Source organism: Plecotus auritus (genome assembly GCF_963455305.1).
Source record: "Plecotus auritus genome assembly, chromosome: X".
In the NCBI taxonomy this organism is placed as follows: domain Eukaryota; kingdom Metazoa; phylum Chordata; class Mammalia; order Chiroptera; family Vespertilionidae; genus Plecotus; species Plecotus auritus.
In genome coordinates this window covers 582,099-607,971 of record NC_137784.1, presented here as the reverse complement: position 1 = coordinate 607,971, position 25,873 = coordinate 582,099, and the positions used below count along the sequence as shown (strand labels likewise).

Sequence of the window (25,873 nt, the reverse complement as noted above, 5' to 3'; positions counted from 1 at the left end):
CCCTCTCCAATCCGGGACCCCTCGGGGGATGTCCGACTGTCTGTTTAGGCCCAGGGATCGGGACATCCCTCTCACAACCCTGGACCGCTGGCTCCCAATCGCTCACCTGCCTGCCTGCCTGGTCACCCCTAACTGACCCCCCGCTGCTGGCCTGGTCGGCCCCAACTGTCCCCCTCTGCCAGCCTGGTCACCCCAACTGTCCCTCTCTGCCAACCTTGTCGCCCCTAACTGCCCCCCCTGCCAGCCTGGTCGCCCCCAACTGCCCCCCCTGCCAGCCTGGTCGCCCCCAACTGCCCCCCCTGCTGGTCTGGTCCCCCCATGCAGCCTGCTTGCTCAGTCTTTTGGTTGTCCCTCACGAACCCCCCCTGCCAGCCTGGTTGTAGGCAGCCATCTTGTGAGGGCGCGATGGTCAATTTGCATATTACCTCTTTATTCTATCGGACTAGAGGTCCGACGCACAGAAATTCGTGCAAAGGTAGGCCTTCCTTCCCCCTTCTGGCACCCGGGGCCCCGGGCTGGCTTCCCTCCGACGCCTGGTTTATCTGGAAGGACACCCGGAAGGACGCCCGGTCTAATTAGCATATTACCCTTTTATTATTATACTTGTTTTTTGTTTTTTTTTTGGAAACAGGGCTGTTGCCAGTATAATGATATGAAGGTGGAATAAGGTGATTTGCTGATGTATTTATTTTTAATTTATTAAATTTATACATATATATTTTGAATCTCACCCGAGGATATTTTTTTCCATTGATTTTTAGAGAGACTGGAAGAGAGAGGGAGAGACAGAGAGAAATGATGATTGGTTGCCCCCCTGCACACGCACCCCCAACCGCACCTCCACTCCCACCCCCACCCCACCCCCACCCTCACCCCCACAAGGGCCCGGACTGGGGATCCAGCCTGCAACGGAGGGACGTGCTCTGGACCGGAATCGAACCCGGGACCCTTCTGTCTGTGGGCTGATGCTCTATCCACTGAGCCAAACTGGCCAGGGCTGTTTAGATTTAAATATATTTGTATTGATTTCAGAGAGGAAGGGAGAGGGAGAGAGAGAAACATCCATGGTGAGAGAGAATCATGGATCGGCTGCCTCCTGCACGCCCCACACTGGGGATGGAGCCCGCAACCCGGGCCTGTGCCCTTGACCGGGAATCGAACCCGGGACCCTTCAGTCCGCAGGCCGACGCTCTGTCCACTGAGCCACACCGGTTTTGGCTTTCTCTTTGTTTTTTAATTCTTTCTCTTTCTCCCCACACTCCTTCTTCCCTCCTTTTTTCCCTTATTTTATTATTATTTTTTTGTACCCTGGATGGCTGTTGGGCTAAAGCCAGTGGTCGGCAAACTCCTTAGTCCACAGAGCCCAATACCAACAGCACAACGATTGACATTTCTTTGGAGAGCCACATTTTTCTTTATATATATATATATTTTATTGATTTTTTTACAGAGAGGAAGAGAGAGGGAGAGAGAGTCAGAAACATCGATGAGAGAGAAACATCCATCAGCTGCCTCCTGCACCCCCCCCACTGGGGATGTGCCCGCCACCAAGGTACATGCCCTTGACCGGAATCGAACCCGGGACCCTTCAGTCCGCAGGCCGACGCTCTATCCACTAACCCAGTGGTCGGCAAACTCATTCGTCCACAGAGCCCAATACCAACAGCACAATGATTGAAATTTCTTTGGAGAGCCACATTTTTTATTTTTTATTTTTTATTTTTTTTATTTTTTAAATATATTTTATTGATATTTTACAGAGAGGAAGGGAGAGGGAGAGAGAGTCAGAAACATCGATGATGGGAGAGAAACATCGATCAGCTGCCTCCTGCACACCCCCCACTGGGGATGTGCCCGCCACCAAGGTACATGCCCTTGACCGGGATCGAACCCGGGACCCTTCAGTCCGCAGGCTGACGCTCTATCCACTGAGCCACACCGGTTTCGGCAAGAGAGAGAGCCACATTTTTTTAAACTTAAACTTCTCCTAACGCCACTTCTTCAACACAGACCCGCCCAGGACGTGGCGTTTTGTGGAAGAGCCACACTCAAGGGGCCCAAGAGCCGCAGGTGGCTCGCGAGCCGCCGTTTGCCGACCACGGGGCTAAAGGACACACACACACACACACACACACACACACACACACACACACTCATGGGCTCAGCCCCCCTTCCCCCCCCCCCCCCCGACCCCCACGCCAGGACGTCCAGTCCTCAGGATGAGAGGGAGATCAGAGTTGACATCTAAGACCCTGGACCCCAGGCACGTGGCCTCTGGGGTGAGAGGTGCAGCCTCCACGGCCCGAGAGCCACACGTCTGCTTCACTCAGGCCCCGTCCCACGTGCACCCACGTCCCAGCCCAGCTCGGGCCCACCAAACCCGGGGCGCAGCGTTGACTACACAGGGGACCCCCACAGGAGGAGGGGGGGCGCCCCATCCACAGTCAAGCGATGAAAGCATATTCGGGTCGGACGGTGTGGCTCAGGGGTGGGGCGTCGACCGACCTAGGAACCAGGAGGTCACGGGTTCGATTCCCGGTCAAGGGCACAGGCACGGGTTGTGGGTTCGATCCCCAGTAGGGGGCGTGCAGGAGGCAGCCGATCCACGATTCTCTCTCCTCATGGATGTTTCTCTCTCTCTCTCTCCTTCTCTCTCTTCCTCTCTGAGATCAATAAATATACACGGAGTGGCCAGATGATTATGTGTTCAGAGATCATCATAATCTGGCCTCTCAGTGTGTATAATTTTTTTTAAATGCCCTAGCCGGTGTGGCTCAGTGGATAGAGGATCAGCCCTCCGATGAAAGGGTCCCGGGTTCAATTCTGGTCAAGGGCATGGACCTTGGTTGTGGGCTCCATCCCCAGTCGGGGGCGTGCAGGAGGCAGCCGGTCTGTGATTCTCTCTCCTCATGGATGTTTCTCTCTCCCTCCCTCTCCTTTCCTCTCTGAAATCAATAAAAATATACACGGAGCGGCCAGATGAGGATGATCTCCGAACGCATCATCACCTGGCCACTCCGTGTCTATCCTATAGAATAAAAGGCTCATAGGCACATGGTCCCCTCGACCAGGAGTTCGACCAGCAGGCAGGCCGGCCAACCGCCCATGTCCCCTCCCCCTGGCCAGGCTGGCCGGACCCCACCCATGCACGAATTCATGCACTGGGCCTCTAATATATATACTGAGGGGCCAGATTACTATGTGTTCAGAGATCATCATCATCTGGCCGCTCCGTGTACAGTTAAAAAAGGGAGCATCGGAAGAAACCCCCCGGGGGGGGGGGGAGGGGGAGTGGGAGATGGAGGGGGTTCGGAGCTCAGGATGCAGGTGGGACAGGCAGGCTGGCAGGGCAGGGAACGCACGTGGGGGACAGAGGAACAGAAGAAGGGGAAGGAGGACGGGGTGTGGGCAAGGCCAGGGCCCGGCCAGCTGGGCCGAGGGGGAGACCAGAATCGGGCCTTTGGCGCCCACCCCCCCACCAGGCACACCTGCACCCCCAGGCTCAGGGCTCAGCCAGGGGGGGCGGGGTCTTGGAGGCCTTCCTGTCCAAATTCTGGGAGCTCTGGCCCCCGGGATCGCAAGGGACACCCCAAGGTCAGGCGGCTCTTGGTCGGATGGCTGCTGGGTGCTCGCTCGAAGCTGGGGAGTCTGGAGGGGCCCAGGGTCACCCCCCCCCATGGAATCCTCCCAGCCCCTACTCAGCCCCCCCCCCCAGGTCTTCATCCCCCTATTGCCCGTGTCCATGGGATATGCATACAAATAGATAAGTTCTTTCTTTTTTTTTATTTTTTAAATATATATCTTTATTGATGTCAGAGAGGAAGGGAGAGGGCGAGAGAGAGAGAGAGAGAGAAACATCCATGATGAGATGAGAGAGAATCATGGACCGGCTGCCTCCTGCACGCCCCCTCCTGGGGATCGAGCCCACAACCCTGGCCTGTGCCCCGGATCGGGAATCGAACCTGGGACCTCCTGGTTCCTAGGTTGATGCTCAACCCCTGAGCCACCCCGGCTGGGCCTGAGTTGTGATTTTTTTTTTTTTTAACATATTTTATTTTATTTTATTTTTACAGAGAGGAAGGGAGAGGGATAGAGAGTTAGAAACATCGATGAGAGAGAAACATCCATCAGCTGCCTCCTGCACACCCCCCACCTGGGGATGTGCCCGCCACCAAGGTACATGCCCTGGACCGGAATCGAACCCGGGACCCTTCTGTCCGCAGGCCGACGCTCTACCCACTGAGCCACACCGGCCAGGGCGAGTTGTGATTTTTTTTTAGGTTAAACCCTGCACGTCCATCACAGACTCCCCTCCTTGGGGTGGGGTTCGAGCACAACCCCCCCCCCCCGCCCTTTTGCATTTTCAGGAGAAATGTATCTTTTTCCGCTCAGAGGCACCCACAACCCAAGCTGTGGGGTGTGGAGCATAACCTCGGGGAGATGGCTCCACCGGGTTGCACCCTGGGGTGGGGGTTGCGGGTCTTGGGCCCCAGCTGGCCCCAGAGATAACGGGGAAACGGGTCGTATTTTCAGCGTTCAGTTCGAGGAAAAATCTTTCGAAAGACTGTTTTTTATCTGCCCGGTGCCTGCCCCGCCCGCCCGAGTGGGAAGCGGTGAAGAGAACCTCTGTCTTATCAGCAGCCATGGCCCTTAGGGAAGGCCTGTTCTCTGGTGTTTTCTGTTCAATTTTTTATTTTCCTTTTCTTTGTTAATCCTCAGCCAAGGATATTTTCTCCATTGATTATATATAACTATATCTATCTATCTATCATCTATCTATCTGTCTATCTATCTATCTATCTATCTATCTATCTATCTATCTATCTATACTGAGTGTCCAGATGAGGATGATCTCTGAATGCATAATCATCTGGCCACTCCGTGTCTATCCTATAGAATAAAAGGCTAACATGCAAATGGTCCCCTCGACCAGGAGTTCGACCAGCAGGCAGGCCGGCCAACCGCCCATGTTCCCTCCCCCTGGCCAGGCTGGCTGGACCCCACCCATGCACGAATTCATGCACCGGGCCTCTAATATATATATATACACACACTGAGTGGCCAGATTATTATGCGTTCAGAGATCATAGTAATTTGGCCACTCAGTGTGTGTATATATGTGTGTATATATATGTATATATATATATGTATATATGTATATGTGTATATATATATAATAGATATAATATACATATATATTTTTAAATTTATTTCAGAGAGGAAGGGAGAGGGAGAGAGAGAGAGACATCCATGAGGAGAGAGAATCATGGATCGGCTGCCTCCTGCACGCCCCCGACTGGGGATCGAGCCCACAACCTGGGCCTGTGCCCTTGACTGGGAATCGAACCCAGGACCCTTCTGTCTGCAGGGCGATGCTCTATCCACTGAGTTATACTGGCTAAGGCTCTTAAAAAAAAAATATATATATATATATATATAATTTTTAAAAATGATTTCAGAGAGGAATGGAGAGAGAGATAGAAACATCAAGGATGAGAGAGAAACATCCATCAGCTGCCTCCTGCACACCTCCCACTGGGGATGTGCCCGCAACCAAGGTACATGCCCTTGACCGGAATCGAACCCGGGACCCTTCGGTCCGCAGGCAGATGCTCTACCCACTGAGCCACACCGGCCAGGGTGAGAAAAGTTTATTGAAGTGTCACCCGTCACCCCACATGGGCCGCGGTGGGAGGAACACGTGAGCATCCCAGGCGCTCAACACACAGGACGCCAGCCCCACACGGTCACCCCTGTTTTCGCTCAGAGCTCAGTGGGTGGCTCCTCCCCACGTCAGAACATGCTACGGGCACGCGGTTATTTTCTGGGTCAGCGTGGGTGAGTTTATTCACACGAAGAAGGGGTCACGTAGACAAACACAAGGAGAAGAAAAAGTTTCCTGAAGTTTGACGATAACCACCCCTTGACACGCTGCTGTCGAATTCTCAAGGGCATGTGCGTAGAAACACGTGTGCACATGCATGCACACACATGCTTGCACGCACAAGGCCCATGCTTCCACAAGGCCCACATATTCACGCATACCCCCGCATGCACACACAATGTGCACACGCACACGCATGCACACGATTGCTCATAACCTGCAGCACACAACACACATGATTTTGCCTGTGTACATGCACACACAACACATGTGCATGCACACAATGGTTCTGCACACACAGCACACAAGAACATGTGCACACAGCACACAATGATGCATGCACTTGCATAAACACACATGCACACTGTATGCACATGCCTGCACATATGAACATGTGCACGCAGAGCACACAAACATGATCCTTCATGTGTGCACATGCGCACATGCATACATGTATACACACCTGTTTCGCACATGCCTGCACATATGAACATGTGCACACAGCACACACATGATCCTGCATGTGTGCACATGTGTACATGCATGCATGTACACCTGCTTTTGCACACACATGCACGCTCACATGTGAACACACGCCTGCGCGCACACACACACATGCGCAAGCAGATTGAACAGGCCGCGGGCCCAGGTCGGATGGGGTGACCGTTCTCGTCCCGCCTGGAACCTCACACATCGAGGGGACGGCGCTCAGGACCGATGCTCCTCAGGGCTGAGGAGCTGGGGCGACGCCGGGCCCACGGGGTCCCCTGGTCCGCTCGCCGAGGGCTGCACTTCCTCCACCGACAGGACGTCCTCGGCCTCCTGCACGCTCGGCCGGCGGCTGTCCCTGTCCCAGGCGACCTGAGAGAGAAGACGGGGCCCCATCCAGGCCACCGGCCCCAGGGAACAGCCCTCCCACCGAGAAGAGCGGCGGACCGGCCGGTGTTGCTCAGTGGTTAGAGCCTCGGCCTGCGGACTGAAGGGTCCCGGGTTCGATTCCGGTCAAGGGCATGGACCTTGGTTGCGGGCACATCCCCAGTGGGAGGCGTGCAGGAGGCAGCTGATGGATGTTTCTCTCTCATCGATGTTTCTAACTCTCTATCCCTCTCCCTTCCTCTCTGTAAAAAATCAATGGGAAACCCTGGCTGGTGTTGCTCAGTGGTTAGAGCGTCGGCCGGCGGACTGAAGGGTCCCGGGTTCGATTCCCGGTCAAGGGCACAGGCCCGGGTTGTGGGCTCCATCCCCAACCAGTCGGGGGCGTGCAGGAGGCAGCCGATCCATGATTCTCTCTCCTCATGGATGTTTCTCTCTCTTTCTCTCTGAAACCAATAAAAAAATATATATTTTTAAATATATTTTATTGATTTTTTACAGAGAGGAAGGGAGAGGGAGAGAGAGTCAGAAACATCGATGAGAGAGAAACATCCATCAGCTGCCTCCTGCACACCTCCCACCTGGGGATGTGCCCGCCACCAAGGTCCATGCCCTTGACTGGAATCGAACCCGGGACCCTTCCGTCCGCAGGCCGACGCTCTATCCGCTGAGCCACACCGGCCAGGGCTTATTTTATTGTTTTAAAAAATATTTTCTAATTTCTCTTGTGATTTCTACTTTAATCCATTTGCTTATTTATTTATTTTTTTATGGATTTCAGAGAGGAAGCCGGGGGGAGAGAGAGAAACATCCATGAGGAGAGAGAATCATCGATCAGCTGCCTCCTGCACGCCCCCTCCTGGGGATGGAGCCCACAACCCGGGGCAGGTTCCCTGGACCGGGAATCGAACCCTGACCTCCTGGTTCACTGATCGACACGCTATCCACTGAGCCACACCGGCCGGGCTGCCTCCATTTCTGGGAAACGCCCAGAACGTGCAGATCCAGCCCCAACCCTCCAGAGCCACCGGGACCCCATGCTTGTCCCACCACGGGGGGCTCCCCGCACTCGACTCACCTCCAGAAAGGCCACGCCGGCACCCACGACCTCCCTCTTCGCCTGGGGCACCGGAGGCAACAGCTTGTGTATCAGGGAGAACCTGGGGGGGGGGCGGGTGGGTGGGGGGGAGGAGGAAGAGAAATGGTTGAGAGACTCGCCGGCTCAGAGTCTGACCCCAGTGGGGGAGCTTCTGGCCCTTCCCTCCACTGATCCACCCCCCCAGAGGCCAAGCTCATGGCTCCCATCGGGCCTGGCCACCCTCCACCTGGGGGGACACACACTTCCTGCCGGACGGGGTCAGGGATGTGGGACACGAAGGGTGGGGACCTGGCCCCCCCACCCCCTCAAGAGCTACGACGGATGGACACTTGCAAACAGCTCTTGGGGACAGAAGGTGTCTTTAGGTCCCCGGGCCCAGGTGATTTGGGCCTGTTTTATTTGTTTATTTCTTTTTTATTACATTTTTTATTGATTTCAGAGAGGAAAGGAGAGATAAAGAGAGAGAGAAACATCCATGAGGAGAGAGAATCATGGATCAGCCGCCTCCTGCATGCCCCCTACTGGGGATGGAGCCCACAACCCGGGCCTGTGCCCTTGACCGGGAATCGAACCCGGGACCCTTCCGTCCGCAGGCCGACGCTCTATCCACTGAGCCACACCGGCCAGGGCAATTTGGGCCTGTTTTAAAACCCGAGGTTTGAGCCCTGACCGGTGTGGCTCAGTGGATGGAGCGTCGGCCTGCGGACTGAAGGGTCCCGGGTTCGATTCCCGGTCAAGGGCATGTACCTTGGTGGCGGGCACATCCCCAGGTGGGGGCGTGCAGGAGGCAGCTGATGGATGTTTCTCTCTCATTGATGTTTCTAACTCTCTCTCCCTTCTTCTCTGTAAAAAAATCAATAAAATATATTTTAAAAAATTGATTTCAGAGAGGAAGGGAGAGGGAGGGAGAGAGAGAAACATCCATGAGGAGAGAGAATCATGGATCGGCTGCCTCCTGCACGCCCCTACTGGGGATGGAGCCTGCAACCCGGGCATGTGCCCTTGACCGGGAATCGAACCCGTGACCTCCTGGTTCATACGTCGATGCTCAACCCCTGAGCCACACCTCCCGGGCTCCAGGTGAATTTTAAAGGGGTTCTGTTTATGATTATTTTGTTCCTTTTGATATCTCAAAAAATTTTAATTACTTTTATTTTTTTCAGTCCTCCCCCGAGGATACGTTTCCATTGATGTTTAGAGAGAGTGGGAGAGAGAGGGAAATATGGACGAGAAACACATCGATGGGTTGCCTCCAGCCCGCACCCCAACCAGGGCCTGGCTCTGGCCAGGGAGGAGCCTGCAACCGGGGTACCTGCCCTTGACCTGGAATCGAACCCGGGACCCTTCAGTCCGCAGGCCGACGCTCTATCCACTGAGCCACCCCGGCCAGGGCCAAGAGCATAATGCTTTTGAGTTTTTTTTGTGTGTGTGTTTTGTTTGTGAGTGGGATGGGGGTGGGGTGGGGGTGCGATGGGGGGGAGTTACCTTGTGCAGAGAAACATTAAGACGGTGATGACCAGGGCGGCCACCCCCACCACCATCCCCAGCAGGGCCACAGGGAGGCCGCTGACATCCTGGTCTGGGAGGCCTGTGGAGGGGGGGGAAGAAGAGACGAGGGTTGGGAGGTGGGGAGGGACCCCAGTCTGGTTCACACACATCCCTCCTCCCGTGTGTCATGCGCAGACAAACGTGAGGGGGAGAGTGTGGTCGGAGGAGGCAGGGTGGACGGGGCAGGGAGCCCCTGAACATGGGCATTGGACTGTCTCCTTCCTGGGGTGTCCTGTATCCACCCACCGCACTGACTCCCTGACCACATTGTCCCCAGGCCCGGCTCATAAGGGTGAACCCTCCCAAGGCCAGCGCGTTCTTCCTGAGGGGATATTTCCTATCAACCAGGACACGGGCGTGGCCAAAGGGGTGAGTGTGTAAGTGTGAAGTGTCCAGGGATGTGGCCAAAGGAGTGAGTGTGTAAGAGTGAAGTGTGCAGGGACATGGCCAAAGGAGTGAGTGTGTAAGAGTGAAGTGTGCAGGGACATGGCCAAAGGAGTGAGTGTGTAAGAGTGAAGTGTGCAGGGACGTGGCCAAAGGAGTGAGTGTGTAAGTGTGAAGTGTGCAGGGACGTGGCCAAAGGAGTGAGTGTGTAAGAGTGAAGTGTGCAGGGACATGGCCAAAGGAGTGAGTGTGTAAGTGTGAAGTGTGCAGGGATGTGGCCAAAGGAGTGAGTGTGTAAGTGTGAAGTGTGCAGGGACGTGGCCAAAGGAGTGAGTGTGTAAGTGTGAAGTGTGCAGGGACGTGGCCAAAGGAATGAGTGTGTAAGTGTGAAGTGTGCAGGGACGTGGCCAAAGGAGTGAGTGTGTAAGTGTGAAGTGTGCAGGGACGTGGCCAAAGGAGTGAGTGTGTAAGAGTGAAGTGTGCAGGGACATGGCCAAAGGAGTGAGTGTGTAAGTGTGAAGTGTGCAGGGACGTGGTCCAAGGTGTGAGTGTGTAAGTGTGAAGTGTGCACAGACGTGGCCAAAGGAGTGAGTGTGTAAGTGTGAATTGTTCACAGATGTGGCCCAAGGAGTGAGTGTGTAAGTGTGAATTGTCCACGGATGTGGCCAAAGGGATGAGTGTGTAAGTGTGAAGTGTGCAGGGATGTGGTCGAAGGAGTGAGTGTGTAAGTGTGAAATGTGCAGGGATGTGGTCCAAGAAGTGAGTGTGTAAGTCTGAAGTGTGCAGGGACAGGGACAAAAGGGTGAGTGTGTAAGTGTGAAGTGTGCAGGGATGTGGACAAAGGAATGAGTGTGTAAGTGTGAAGTGTGCAGGGACGTGGCCAAAGGAGTGAGTGTGTAAGTGTGAAGTGTGCAGGGACGTGGCCAAAGGAGTGAGTGTGTAAGTGTGAAGTGTGCAGGGACGTGGCCAAAGGAGTGAGTGTGTAAGAGTGAAGTGTGCAGGGACGTGGTCCAAGGTGTGAGTGTGTAAGTGTGAAGTGTGCAGGGACGTGGTCCAAGGTGTGAGTGTGTAAGTGTGAAGTGTGCAGGGACGTGGTCCAAGGTGTGAGTGTGTAAGTGTGAAGTGTGCACAGACGTGGCCAAAGGAGTGAGTGTGTAAGTGTGAATTGTTCACAGATGTGGCCCAAGGAGTGAGTGTGTAAGTGTGAATTGTCCACGGATGTGGCCAAAGGGATGAGTGTGTAAGAGTGAAGTGTGCAGGGACGTGGCCAAAGGGATGAGAGTGTAAGTGTGAAGTGTGCAGGGACGTGGTCCAAGGAGTGAGTGTGTAAGTGTGAAGTGTGCAGGGACGTGGTCCAAGGAGTGAGTGTGTAAGTGTGAAGTGTGCAGGGATGTGGTCCAAGGAGTGAGTGTGCAAGTGTGAAGTGTGCAGGGATGTGGTCCAAGGAGTGAGTGTGTAAGTGTGAAGTGTGCAGGGACAGGGACAAAAGGGTGAGTGTGTAAGTGTGAAGTGTGCAGGGACAGGGACAAAAGGGTGAGTGTGTAAGTGTGAAGTGTGCAGGGATGTGGACAAAGGGATGAGTGTGTAAGTGTGAAGTGTGCAGGGACGTGGTCCAAGGAGTGAGTGTGTAAGTGTGAAGTGTGCAGGGATGTGGTCGAAGGAGTGAGTGTGTAAGTGTGAAATGTGCAGGGATGTGGTCCAAGGAGTGAGTGTGTAAGTGTGAAGTGTGCAGGGACAGGGACAAAAGGGTGAGTGTGTAAGTGTGAAGTGTGCAGGGACAGGGACAAAAGGGTGAGTGTGTAAGTGTGAAGTGTGCAGGGATGTGGACAAAGGGATGAGTGTGTAAGTGTGAAGTGTGCAGGGACGTGGTCCAAGGAGTGTGTAAGTGTGAAGTGTGCAGGGTCAAGGCCAAAGGAGTGTGTAAGTGTGAAGTGTGCAGGGACGTGGTACAAGGAGTGAGTGTGTAAGTGTGAAGTGTGCAGGGACAAGGCCAAAGGAGTGAGTGTGTAAGTGTGAAGTGTGCAGGGTCAAGGCCAAAGGAGTGAGTGTGTAAGTGTGAAGTGTGCACGGACGTGGTCCAAGGAGTGTGTAAGTGTGAAGTGTGCAGGGTCAAGGCCAAAGGAGTGAGTGTGTAAGTGTGAAGTGTGCACGGACGTGGTCCAAGGAGTGAGTGTGTAAGTGTGAAGTGTGCAGGGACAAGGCCAAAGGAGTGAGTGTGTAAGTGTGAAGTGTGCAGGGACGTGGCCAAAGGAATGAGTGTGTGTGAACTTTGAACTCCTGCCCTGTGTGTCCGAATGGATCCCTGGGGACCGCTGGGCCCAGGAAAGCAGGGATACCACCCTGTTTTTTTAAATTTTAATTTAATTTAATTTAATTAATTTATTTTTTTGCCGGTTCTACAGGGCCAGCGAACTAGGAGTCAGTGCAAGGGATGCTGGGAGCTGCACCACCCTGTGCTTGTGGGGCCTGGCCCGTGTGACCTCAGCGCCCCCTGGTGGACGAGAGGAGCAGTGCATGATAAGAACTCACAGCCGGGAGAGCAGGCCAGCTGACCCCTGGGGGTAACACCCCAACACTGGGGGTGGCGGGCAGCGGGGGACCTACAGACCCATCCCCATGGGGTGGACAATGAGGTGACAAAGAGCGGCTCAGTGGTTGAAACCGGGAGGGACCCCTTTATTGGGTGACCCCAGAAATAAGGCTGGGAGTCCAGGGGGTCAGTCTAGGATACAGACGGAGGGGGGGCTTGGGCCGAGAGACCCCAAGATCTGCCTGGGTCCCCTGTGCTGGGGGGGGTGTCTGCTATGGGCTCATTGGCCCCCCCGAGGAGACATGATGTGTGAACATTCTTTTTTTTTTTTTGTAAATCCTCACCTGAGGATATTTTTCCATTGATTTTTTTTAAAAAAAATACGTTTTTATTGATTTCAGAGAGGAAGGGAGAGGGAGAGAGAGAGAGAAACATCGTGATGAGAGAGAATCACGGATCGGCTGCCTCCGGCACGCCCCCTACTGGGGGTCGAGCCCGCAACCCGGGCCTGTGCCCTTGACCGGGAATCGAACCCGGGACACCCCCCCCCAGTCCGCAGGCAGACGCTCTAACCACTGAGCCGCACCAGCTAGGGCTCCATTGATTTTGTAAGAGAAAGTGCAAGGGGAGGGGAGAGACACAGAGAGAGAGAGAGAGAAACATCGATGTGAGAGAGACACATCGATGGGTTGCCTCCCGCACGCACCCTGACCGGGCCCGGGGATCGAGCCCGCCACCCAGGTACATGCCCTTGACCGGGAACCGAACCCGGGACCCTTCCGTCCGCAGGCCGACTCTCTATCCACTGAGCCACACCCGCCAGTGCGCGATGTTTCTCTCTCTCTCTCTCTCTCTCTCCCTTCCTCTCTGAAATCAATAAAAAAAATAAAATCTACACTAAGAAAAGAGAAGCATGCAAAGTGACCGTATCTCCGCGACGACGCCCACCGGCCAATCAGGAGCGAGTATGCAAATGAACCCAACAAAGATGGCGGGTTCATTTGCATACGCAGGCACAGAGCAGCCGGGTGGGGCGGGACGCCTGCTGTGAGGGGGAAGGCCAGGGGGTGCAGAGGGAGCAAAGCCGGGGTGGGGGGGCGCGGACGGAAGGCCTATTCTTGCACGAATCTTCCTGCAACGGGGCCTCTAGTATTTTTTTTTTTTTTAAAAAAGAGAAAGACACAGGTTGTTTACAGAGGGGATGGAGCGAAGGGTGGGAGACGAGGTCGTCCTGGTCCAGGGGGGCCCTCCCTCCAAGGACAGGGTCCTTGTCAGACACAGAAGGGGAGACGCGGACACAGAGGAGAAGCCACGGGGCCCGTGTGACCTCAGCGCCCCCTGCAGGACGGGAGGAGAAGTGCATGATGGAGGCAGAGGAGGGAGGCAGGCGGCCTCCGGCCCCGGGGAGACCACCACACTCACCGAAATGTAAAGCGGCCGTCCAGTCGCTCCATAACTCGCCGCGCGTGAACCTCACCCTCGCCCGGACGGTGTGCGCGGATCTCACGGACGCACGGGGCATCGAGTACACGTTTTCCTCGCTGCCCCTTAGGAAAACCTCGGGGAGAAGCGAGGGCCCGCCGTGAGCTCCGTGGGGGACGGGGCCCCGGTGAAGGGGGGACAAGGGAGGGGGTTGGGGAGTCCATGCTCAGGTCCCGGGAGAGCAGGAGGATGGGGGATCCTGTTTCTCTCCCAACAGCTTGAAATAAAAACATTTAGGAACCCAACGGGCGTGGCTCAGGGGTTGAGCGTCGACCTAGGAACCAGGAGGTCAGGGTTCGATTCCCGGTCAAGGGCACAGGCCCAGGTTGCAGGCTCCATCCCCTCCAGTAGGGGGCGTGCCGGAGGCAGCCGGTCCATGATTCTCTCTCCTCATGGATGTTTCTCTCTCTCTCTCCCTCTCCCTTCCTCTCTGAAATCAATAAAAATGTATTTTAAAAAATAGTAATAAAAAATTTAAGAAGTTACTGTACTAGGAGACTCAAGATTCAGAAAGAAAGAAAAAATATATTTAAAAATAAATAAAATAGACCACCATAGCCGGTTTGGCTCAGTGGATAGAGCGTCGGCCTGCGGACTAAAGGGTCCCGGGTTTGATTCCCGGTCAAGGGCACATGCCCGGGTTGCGGGCTCCATCCCCAGGTGGGGGCGTGCAGGAGGCAGCCGATCTATGATTCCCTCTCTTCATGGATGTTTCTCTCTCTCTCTCTCTCCCTTCCTTTCTCTCTGAAATCAATAAAAATCCTATATAATAACAGCTTAATCTGCTAAGTGTCCAGGCGACCGGTTGGCTGTTCAACCAATCGAAGCGTCACATGCTAATTATATGCTGAGGCCGCTCAACCGCTCGCTATGACGTGCACTGACCACCAGGGGGCAGACAGTCAACCGGTCGACCAGTCGCTATGACGTGCACTGACCACCAGGGGGCAGACGCTCCGACCTGTGGGTTAGCTTGCTGCTGGGGTCTGGCCCCTTGGGACTGAGACGGGCCGGACACGCCCTGGAGCCCTCCCACGTCCCTCCCCGGCTGGCCAACCTCCCGTGTCCCTCCCCGGCCCCCATCGTGCACCGGTGGGGTCCCTCGGCCTGCCCTGCACCCTCTCGCAACCCAGGACCCCTCAGGGGATGTCGGAGAGCCGGTTTCAGCCCGATCCCGCAGGCCAGGCCGTGGGACCCCCACCGGTGCATGAATTCGTGCACCGGGCCTCTAGTATATTTTTAAAAAAGGAAAATATACGTACAGAGTCTTGCTTAGAGGAACTGCCCTAGAAAACCATAGCAAAGAGGAGAAGGTAAGTGGCTGAGTTTTTAACAATGGATTTCAGCACAGAAGTCCCCCCAGAAGCTCAGCATTCGTATGAAGATTATGTTGAGCTGAAAATATTTGGGATTCAACAGATGCAGGAAAAAAAAAAAAAAAAAGAAATTCTTCCGGGCCCTGGCGGGTGTGGCTCAGTGGTTGAGCATCACCCCATGTAATAAAAGATCGCGGGTTCGATTCCCGGTCGGGGCACATGCCCAGGTTGTGGGCTCGATCCCCAGGGCGGGGCGTGCCGATCCGAGAGGCAGCCGATCCATGATTCTCTCTCTCATCATGGATGTTTCTATCTTTCTCTCCGTCTCCCTTCCCTCTCTGAAATCCATCAAAAAATTTATTTTTAAAAATAAAAATAAAGCCCTCACCGGTGTGGCTCAGTGGATAGAGCGTCGGCCTGCGGACGGAAGGGTCCTGGGTTCGATTCCGGTCAAGGGCATGGACCTTGGTTGCAGGCACATCCCCAGTGGGGGGTGTGCAGGAGGCAGCTGATCCAAGTTTCTCTCCCATCGATGTTTCTGACTCTCTATCCCTCTCCCTTCCTCTCTCTGTGAAATATCAATAAAATATATTAAAATAAATAAATAAAAATAAAAGCTGTTAGTCTGGCTGGCGTGGCTCAGTGGTTGGGCATCGACCTAGGAACCAGGAGGTCAGGGTTCGATTCCCGGTCAAGGGCACATGCCCAGGTTGCAGGCTCGATCCCCAGTAGGGGGCGTGCAGGAGGCAGCCGATCCATGATTCTCTCTCATCACGGATGTTCCTCTCTCTCTCTCTCTCTCTCTCTCTGCCTCTCCCTTCCTCTCTGAAAGCAATAAAAACATATTTTTTTAAAAAATGCTTTGTGTAAAAGAAAAAAAAAATTGATGGATGGCGCTCTTACGGCAAACAGCTTTGTGGATCACAGATTCTATTGGTGAGCATTTGACCCCAAACGGGAGAGAAGGAGGGGCCCCAGCGTGTGACTCTTCCCCCATGGATTCTGTCCTTACCTCACGTTGGATGTCCAGCTCGTAAAACAAGACGTTACTCGAGACCTCAAACCGCAGCGTGGGGTTGTCCCAGTGGATAACGTGATGGGACCCGTTGTCGCGGACGGTGAGGTTTGCCGGGGGATCAAACTTTTCTAAGAAAAAAAAAACAAAAAACAAAACCCAAAAAACAGAACACAATCAACTCAACTGGGTCTGAGGCCGATGAGGTGACTCGATGAGACGTAGAGAAATGGATCTTAAGAGTCACTTGTCCTGGTTTATTATTATTATTATTATTATTATTATTATTATTTTTAAAAATATGTATTTATTTCGGAGTGGAAGGGAGAGGGAGAGAGAAACATCCATGATGAGAGAGAATCATCGATCGGCTGCCTCCTGCACGCCCCCTACAGGGGATGGAGCCCACAACCCGGGCATGTGCCCTTGACTGGGAATCGAACCCAGGACCCTTCAGTCTGCAGGCCGACGCTCTACCCACTGAGCCACACCGGCTGGGGCTCATGTGTGACATCTTTCACGTGTGACACTCCTATACACGTCTCCTATATCCCACCTCAAGGCAGGGCCGTGACCTCCCTAATTCCCATTCGGCATTTCTGCCTCCCTGACTCTGAGTCTGGATCCGGATGGTGGTCAGGCCGGCCCAGGAGACAATGGGACCCATCCCCAAGTGCAGTAAATCCAGACGATTTCCTTGGGGAGAAACCAGGAGGTGGGACCTTGTCAGGCCGGCCCAGGAGACAATGGGACACACCCCCAAGTGCAGTAAATCCAGACGATTTCCTTGGGGAGAAACCAGGAGGTGGGACATTGTCAGGCCGGCCCAGGAGACAATGGGACACACCCCCAAATGCAATAAATCCAGAATATTTCCTTGGGGAGAAACCAGGAGGTGGGACATTGTCAGGCCGGCCCAGGAGACAATGGGACACACCCCCAAATGCACTAAATCCAGACAATTTCCTTGGGGAGAAACCAGGAGGTGGGACATTGTCAGGCCGGCCCAGGAGACAATGGGAAACACCCCAAAATGCACTAAATCCGGACGATTTCCTTGGGGAGAAACCAGGAGGTGGGACCTTGTCAGGCCAGCCCAGGAGACAATGGGACACACCCCCAAATGCAGTAAATCCAGACGATTTCCTTGGGGAGAAACCAGGAGGTGGGACATTGTCAGGCCGGCCCAGGAGACAATGGGACACACCCCCAAATGCAGTAAATCCAGACGATTTCCTTGGGGAGAAACCAGGAGGTGGGACATTGTCAGGCCGGCCCAGGAGACAATGGGACACACCCCCAAATGCAGTAAATCCAGAAGATTTCCTTGGGAGAAACCAGGAGGTGGGACATTGTTAGGCCAGCCCAGGAGACAATGGGACCCAACCCCAAATGCAGTAAATCCAGACGATTTCCTTGGGGAGAAACCAGGAGGTGGGACATTGTCAGGCCGGCCCAGGAGACAATGGGACTCATCCCCAAATGCAGTAAATCCAGACGATTTCCTTGGGGAGAAACCAGGAGGTGGGATTTTGTCTCACCGATCTGGATGCCTTTAACAGGGGCGAAGTCCGTAAACTGGATTGGCGTCTCCACGCTGGTTCCGTTCACCAGGAAGAAGTAGGTGTCTGTGAGCTGGGACCCTACCAGCTCATCAAAGCGACAGCCCACGCGTGTCCCCGACGAGTCAGCCGTATAACGGGGGCACTCGACCACGTCCTCATGCCTGGAAATTCCAAGGGGGGTCAAGAGGTCAGCCAGAGAGTGTATCCTGTTAGGGGTACACCATCGAGACCCCAATCTCTCCTTCCCTCTCTCCCCCCCTCCCCCGAGTCCCAACACTAAAAACTCTCCAAAAACGGGCAAGAAGACTGGCCGGTGTGGCTCAGTGGTTGAGCATCGACCTGTGAATCAGGAGGTCACGGTTAGGGGCTGTGCAGGAGGCAGCTGATCCATGATTCTCTCTCATTTCATGGATGTTTCTATCTCTATCTCCCTCTCTCTGAAACAAGGAAAAAATATATATTTTTAAAAGGGACAAAAAAAAAGGGACATATTTTTTATCATGGAATAAGCATGACACAGGGAATCACAAAGAGATTGTAAAAACAGAAAGAAATCTCACCATTTTAATTTTTTAAAGACATATTCACTTTTATTTTTTTTATTGTAATACTCGTTAATTATTTCATCAGTTTTTTTTTTCCTTCCCAGAGCATAGGAACCAAAAGTTGCTACCAGCAACATTGCAAACATTCCAATCACCTGCAAATTGTAATTTTATTTTTTTTATATTTTAAAATATATTTTTATTGATTTCAGAGAGAGGAAGGGAGAGGGAGAGAGAGAAACATCCATGAGGAGAGAGAATCATGGATCGGCCGCCTCCTGCATGCCTCACCCTGAGGATCGAGCCCGCAACCCAGGCATGTGCCCTGACCGGGAATCGAACCCGGGACCCTTCAGTCCGCAGGCTGACGCTCTATCCACTGAGCCAAACCGGCTATGGTGCAAATTGCCATTTTAGATGCCTGTGTTCGTTTGATTCTAGACACAGTATCCCTTTGTTTTAATCACTAAGACATTTATATATTAAAATGCTCAAACATATTAACTTTTAGAGAAAGAGAGAGAGAGGAAGGGAGAGAGAGAAACATCGACGTGTTATTCCACTTATTTATGCATTCTTTGATTGATTCTTTCTTAAATATACATACATACATACTAGAGGCCTGGTGCACGAAATTTGTGCACGGGGTCAGGGTCCCTCAGCCCGGCCTGCACCCTCTCCAATCTGGGACCCCTCGGGGGATGTCCAACTGCTGGGATTGGGCCTTAACCAGCAGTCGGACATCCCTCTCGCATTCCAGGACTGCTGGCTCCTAACCACTCACCTGCCTGCCTGCCTGATCGCCCCTAACCCCTCTGCCAGCCTGATCGCCCCTAACTGCTCTCCCCTGCCGGCCTGATCGCCCCTAACCCCTCTGCCAGCCTGATCGCCCCTAACTGCTCTCCCCTGCTGACCTGATCGCCCCTAACCCCTCTGCCAGCCTGATCGCCCCTAACTGCTCTCCCCTGCTGACCTGATCGCCCGTAACTGCTCTCCCCTGCCAGCCTGATCGCCCCTAACTGCTCCCCTGCCTGCCTGATTGCCCCTAACTGCTCCCCTGCCTGCCTGATTGCCCCTAACTGCTCTCCCCTGCCTGCCTGATCGCCCCCAACTGCTCTCCCCTGATGCCTGATCACCCCTAACTGCTCTCCCCTGCCGACCTGATCGCCCGTAACTGCTCTCCCCTGCCGGCCTGATTGCCCCTAACTGCTCTCCCCTGCCGGCCTGATTGCCCCTAACTACCTCTGCCTCGGCATTCCTCACCGTGGCTTTGTCCGGAAGGACATCCAGAAGGAGGTCCCGAAGACGTCCAGTCTAATTAGCGAATTACCCTTTTATTAGTATAGATATTTTTTATTGCAGAGAGAGGAAGGGAGAAGGAGAGAGAGAGAGAGAGAGAGAGAGAGAAAGAGAGAGAGAGAGAGAGAGAGAGAGAGAGAGAGACATCCATGATGAGAGAGAATCATGGATTGGCTGCCTCCTGCACGCCCCCTACTGGGGATGGAGCCCGCAACCCGGGCAGGTGCCCTTGACCGGGAATCGAACCTGTGACCTCCTGGTTCCTAGGTCGACGCTCAACCCCTGAGCCGCACCGGCCAGGCCTGCCCGTGACTTCAGGGACCCCCCAGGTAAGTCTCCGAGGCCTGGCAGGTCCCCGGCTCACCTGGAGGTCCAGCCGTACAGCTGATACTGGACGTCGGTGGGGGCGGCCGGGCCTGGGGTCCAGTTACACCTCATGAGGTGCAGGTTATAAATGAGGCAGGAGAAGTTCACAGCCCCAGATCCTTCCCGGCCTGGGGGAAAACAAGGAAAAAAATCCTTAAAAAGGGGTCATCTGTAAAACTTTCAACCAATAAAGCATTTAAAAAATATATATATATATATTGATTTCAGAGAGGAAGAGAGAGAGAGAGAGAGAGAGAGAGAGAGAGAGAGAGAGAGAGAGAGATAAACATCCATGAGGAGAGAGAATCATGGATCGGCTGCCTCCTGCACGCCCCCTCCTGGGGATGGAGCCTGCAACCCGGGCATGTGCCCTGGACCGGGAATCGAACCCGGGACCCTTTAGTCCACAGGCTGACACTCTATCCACTGAGCCACACCAGCCAGGGATAAAGAATTTTTTAAAAATATATTTTATTGATTTTTTTTTACAGAGAGGAAGGGAGAGGGATCGAGAGTTAGAAACATTGATGAGAGAGAAACATCCATCAGCTGCCTCCTGCACGCCCCCACCTGGGGATGTGCCCGCCACCAAGGTCCATGCCCTCGACCGGAATCGAATCCGGGACCCTTCCGTCCGCAGGCCGACGCTCTATCCACTGAGCCACACCAGCCAGGGATAAAGAATTTTTTTTAAAAAAATCCTTACGGATCGGCCACACTGCCAGCATCTCCAGCCCCTTGGACACGGAGCCCCTCTGGACCCTGAGGTCCATGCTGGTCCCTCTAATGACATTGGGGTCCCCAGGGAGGGGGGGCCTCACCTGAATTATGGAACTCCAGGACGGACTGAAATGGGGACCCCTCGGCCGTCCCCTCCACGGTGAGCGTGGCACCCCTGTGCAGCACGGCGTTGGGGAACCGGCAAAAGTAGGTGTTGTCTCCTGTGACCTAGAACGGGCACCGGCCAAGGTCAAATATACGACCTTTGCTCCCCACGACCTTGAAGCTGTTTCTTTCTTTTTCCTTTTCATATACACAGAGGGGCCAGATGAGGATGATCTCTGAACACATAATCATCTGGCCACTCCATGTCCATCCTATAGAATAAAAGGCTCATATGCAAATTGTCCCTTCGACCGGGAGTTTGACCAGCAGGCAGGCCGGCCAACCACCCATGTCCCCTCCCCCTGGCCAGGCTGGCCGGACCCCACCCATGCACGAATTCATGCACCGGGCCTCTAATATATATACACTGAGTGGCCAGATTACTATGCGTTTAGAGATCATAATATAATATAATATAATATAATATAATATAATATAATATAACATAACATAATATAATATAATATATTAGAGGTTCAGAGATCACTCAGTGTATATTTTATTTGATTTCAGAGATGAAAGGAGGAGAGAGAGAGAGAGAGAGAGAGAGAAACATCCATGGTGAGAGAGAATCATGGATCAGCTGCCTCCTGCACCCCCCCTACTGGGGATCGAGCCCAAAACCCAGGCATGTGCCTTTGACCGGGAATCGAACCCAGGACCCTTCAGTCCATAGGCTGATGCTCTATCCACTGAGCCACACCAGCTAGGGCTCTATTTTTTTTTAAATACATATTTTATTGATTTCAGAGAGGAAGGGAGAAGGAGAGAGAGAGAGAGAGACATCAAGGATGAGAGAGAATCATGGATCAGCTGCCTCCTGCACGCCCCCTACTGGGGATCGAGCCCGAAACCCAGGCATGTGCCTTTAACCGGTAATCGAACCCGGGACCCTTCAGCCCACAGGCTGACGCTCTATCCACTGAGCCACACCGGCCAGGGCCATGTGGTGACCTCTTGGTGCCTGTGTCACAGCCACCAAATGATCAGTCCCCGAAGCCCAAATCCCCTTTCCTTCATCTAGTCCCTTCTCCACCATTTATTGTCTTTTCTTAAAATGGCAATTGTATAAATCTCCCTCGTCCAGCCCCTTCTTTAGTGTGTCCACGTCTTCCCTGCGACGCTTTGTGCGAGTCAAAATGGAGCCTGGGGACGCCACGGCAGAGTTTTTCTCCCCTTGACCTCTCTTTTGTCAGTTTAATTTGCAGGCCCCCGTCACGGAACCTAAGAGGATGGAGGAAATTTTTTTTTCTTTTCTTTTCTTTTGCTTAATATATATATATATATTTTTTTTATCGATTTCAGAGAGGAAGGGAGAGAGAGAGAGAAACATCCACGATGAGAGAGAATCACTGATTGGCTGCCTCCGGCATGCCCCTCCCGCCCCAGGGATTGAGCTCACAACCCAGGTACGTGGCCTGACTAGGAATCGAACAGTGACCTCCTAGTTCCTACGTCGATGCTCCATCACTGAACTACACTGGCCGAGCTGTCTTTTTTATTTTTTTTTCTTTTCTTTTCAGCGAGAGCAGTTAAGAGGCGTCTCACAGAGAAATTCAAGGTTTCCACGGAGCAGAGCCGTCCGCGAACCCTGAGCCTGTACCTGTGGGTGCTGCCTGGTGGAAAAGGCGGGCGGCGTGTCCAACGTGCATTCTTGCTCCATCACATTTCCCCGGGAATTCCAGGTCAACACCTTTTTCCTTGGGTCCAGCTTCATGTTGACAACGGGGGACGTCTTATCCTCTGCTTTTAACGGAAAGAACGCCGAGACAGACAGACAACCGGCAAAGAAAAACACAGGGAGAGTCGGGACGCTCCCTCTCCCCCGGGGATGCTATACAAAGAGGGGCCAGATGAGGATGATCTCTGAACCCATAATAATCTGGCCACTCAGTGTGTGTGTATATATATGTTAGAGGCCCGGTGCATGAATGCGTGCATGGGTGGGGTCCGGCCAGCCTGGCCAGGGGGAGGGGACATGGGCGGTTGGCCGGCCTGCCTGCTGGTCGAACTCCCGGTCGAGGGGACCATGTGCATATGAGCCTTTTATTCTATAGGATGGACACGGAGTGGCCCGATGATGATGCGTTCAGAGATCATCCTCATCTGGACACTCTGTGTGATTCCGGTTGCGGGGACACACTTTAAAAGCATCAGGGGTGCTATCCAATGTTTTTGTTTTTGTCTGGTTTTTATTTTTTTTTTCCCCTTTTTTCTGTAATGAGGCCAAATTCGCAGAAGATGAAAGGAACCATTTTAACCCGTCCGGGGTGCCTCAGCGGTGGAGCATTGACCCAGGAACCCAGAGGTCGCCTGCACCTGCCCAGGTGTGGCCCACCCCATCCCAGATCCCTTGCCTGCACCCGCCCAGGTGTGGCCCACCCCATCCCAGATCCCTCACCTGCACCTGCTGAGGTGTGGCCCACCCCATCCCATCCCATCCCATCCCAGATCCCTCACCAGCTCCTGCCCAGGTGTGGCCCACCCCATCCCAGATCCCTCGCCGGCACCTACCCAGGTGTGGCCCACCCCATCCCAGATCCCTCGCCGGCACCTACCCAGGTGTGGCCCATCCCATCCATCCCATCCCAGATCCCTCACCAGCACCTGCCCAGGTGTGGCCCACCCCATCCCAGATCCCTCGCCGGCACCTACCCAGGTGTGGCCCATCCCATCCATCCCATCCCAGATCCCTCACCAGCACCTGCCCAGGTGTGGCCCACCCCATCCCAGATCCCTCGCCGGCACCTACCCAGGTGTGGCCCATCCCATCCATCCCATCCCAGATCCCTCACCAGCACCTGCCCAGGTGTGGCCCACCCCATCCCAGATCCCTCACCAGCACCTGCCCAGGTGTGGCCCACCCCATCCCAGATCCCTCGCCGGCACCTACCCAGGTGTGTCCCATCCCATCCCATCCCAGATCCCTCACCAGCACCTGCCCAGGTGTGGCCCACCCCATTACAGATCCCTTGCCGACACCTACCCAGGTGTGGCCCACCCCATCCCAGATCCCTCGCCGGCACCTACCCAGGTGTGGCCCATCCCATCCATCCCATCCCAGATCCCTCACCAGCACCTGCCCAGGTGTGGCCCATCCCATCCCAGATCCCTCACCAGCACCTGCCCAGGTGTGGCCCACCCCATCCCAGATCCCTCGCCGGCACCTACCCAGGTGTGGCCCATCCCATCCCATCCCATCCCATCCCATCCCAGATCCCTCACCAGCACCTGCCCAGGTGTGGCCCACCCCATCCCATCCCATCCCATCCCATCCCAGATCCCTCACCAGCACCTGCCCAGGTGTGGCCCACCCCATCCCAGATTCCTCACCAGCACCTGCCCAGGTGTGGCCCACCCCATCCCATCCCATCCCATCCCATCCCATCCCAGATCCCTCACTTGCACCTGCCCAGGTGTGGCCCACCCCATCCAGATCCCTCGCTGGCACCTGCCCAGGTGTGGCCCACCCCATCCCTTTACAGATCCCTCACCAGCACCTGCCCAGGTGTGGCCCATCCCATCCCAGATCCCTCACCGGCACCTGCCCAGGTGTGGCCCACCCCATCCCTTTACAGATCCCTCACCGGCACCTGCCCAGGAGTGGCCCATCCCATCCCAGATCCCTTGCTGGCACCTGCCCAGGTGTGGCCCACCCCATCCCAGATTCCTCGCTGGCACCTGCCCAGGTGTGGCCCACCCCATCCCAGATTCCTCGCTGGCACCTGCCCAGGTGTGGCCCACCCCATCCCATCCAGATCCCTCACCGGCACCTGCCCAGGTGTGGCCCATCCCATCCCTTTACAGATCCCTCACCAGCACCTGCCCAGGTGTGGCCCATCCCATCCCAGATCCCTCACCAGCACCTGCCCAGGTGTGGCCCACCCCATCCCAGATCCCTCACCAGCACCTGCCCAGGTGTGGCCCACCCCACCCCATTACAGATCCCTCACCAGCACCTGCCCAGGTGTGGCCCACTCCATCCCAGACCCCTCAGCAGCACCTGCCCAGGTGTGGCCCACCCCATCCCATCCCATCCCATCCCAGATCCCTCACCAGCACCTGCCCAGGTGTGGCCCACCCCATCCAGATCCCTCACCGGCACCTGCCCAGGTGTGGCCCACCCCATCCCATCCCAGATCCCTCACCAGCACCTGCCCAGGTGTGGCCCACCCCATCCCAGATCCCTCACCAGCACCTGCCCATGTGTGGCCCACCCCATCCCATTACAGATCCCTCACCAGCACCTGCCCAGGTGTGGCCCACCCCATCCCAGACCCCTCAGCAGCACCTGCCCAGGTGTGGCCCACCCCATCCCAGATCCCTCGCCGGCACCTGCCCAGGTGTGGCCCACCCCACCCCATCCCAGATCCCTCGCCGGCACCTACCCAGGGGTGCGTCTTCACAGGATGCAAACGTGAGGAGCACCAGGAGGCTTGCCAAGCCCAACGGAAGCGCCATCCCAGACCCACAGCGGGACCTGCTCGCCAAAGAGGAGACAGCACCAGGTCAGAGGTCACATTTCCTTCTCTCTCTCTTGTTTTTTTTTTTTGAAATAATATTTTTTATTGATGTCAGAGAGGAAGGGAGAGGAAGAGGGAGAGAGAAACATCCATAAGGAGAGAGACTCATGGATCGGCTGCCTCCTGCACGGCCCCTACAGGGGGTGGAGCCCGCAACCCAGGATGGATTCGAACCCAGGACCCTTCAGTCTGCAGGCCGACGCTCTATCCACTGAGCCACACCAGCCAGGGATCTCTCTCTCTCTCTTTTTAAAATACATATTTTTATTGATTTTAGAGAGAAGAAGACTATATACATGTATATATATCCTGTGTAATAAAAATCTAATATGCTAAGTGTCCTGTTGACCGGTCGGTCATTCAGCCAATCACAGCGTAATATGCTAATGATATGCTAAGGCCGCTCAACCGCTCGCTATGACGTGCACTGACCACCAGGGGGCAGACAGTCGACCGGTTGACCAGTCGCTATGACGTGCACTGACCACCAGGGGGCAGACTGTCGACCGGTTGACCAGTCGCTATGACGTGCACTGACCACCAGGGGGCAGACAGTCGA

The 25,873-nt window shown here is 54.6% G+C and overlaps 2 protein-coding genes across 2 annotated transcripts in view; one reads left to right on the top strand and one right to left on the bottom strand.

Annotated features, from left to right (window-relative positions):
- DHRSX (dehydrogenase/reductase X-linked) overlaps positions 1-25,873 on the top strand; it is a 259,390-nt gene that overhangs the window by 222,717 nt on the left and 10,800 nt on the right. The gene's annotated exons all lie outside the window — the stretch shown is intronic.
- Positions 6,593-25,252, bottom strand: LOC308239461 (granulocyte-macrophage colony-stimulating factor receptor subunit alpha-like; the record flags this gene model as incomplete). The annotated part of the gene is made up of 9 exons (XM_080652266.1): positions 6,593-6,745; positions 7,836-7,917; positions 9,342-9,444; positions 16,134-16,262; positions 17,673-17,857; positions 19,905-20,034; positions 20,728-20,854; positions 22,395-22,537; positions 25,180-25,252. 9 exons carry the CDS (start codon positions 25,250-25,252, stop codon positions 6,593-6,595), a joined length of 1,125 nt encoding a protein of 374 aa, XP_080508392.1.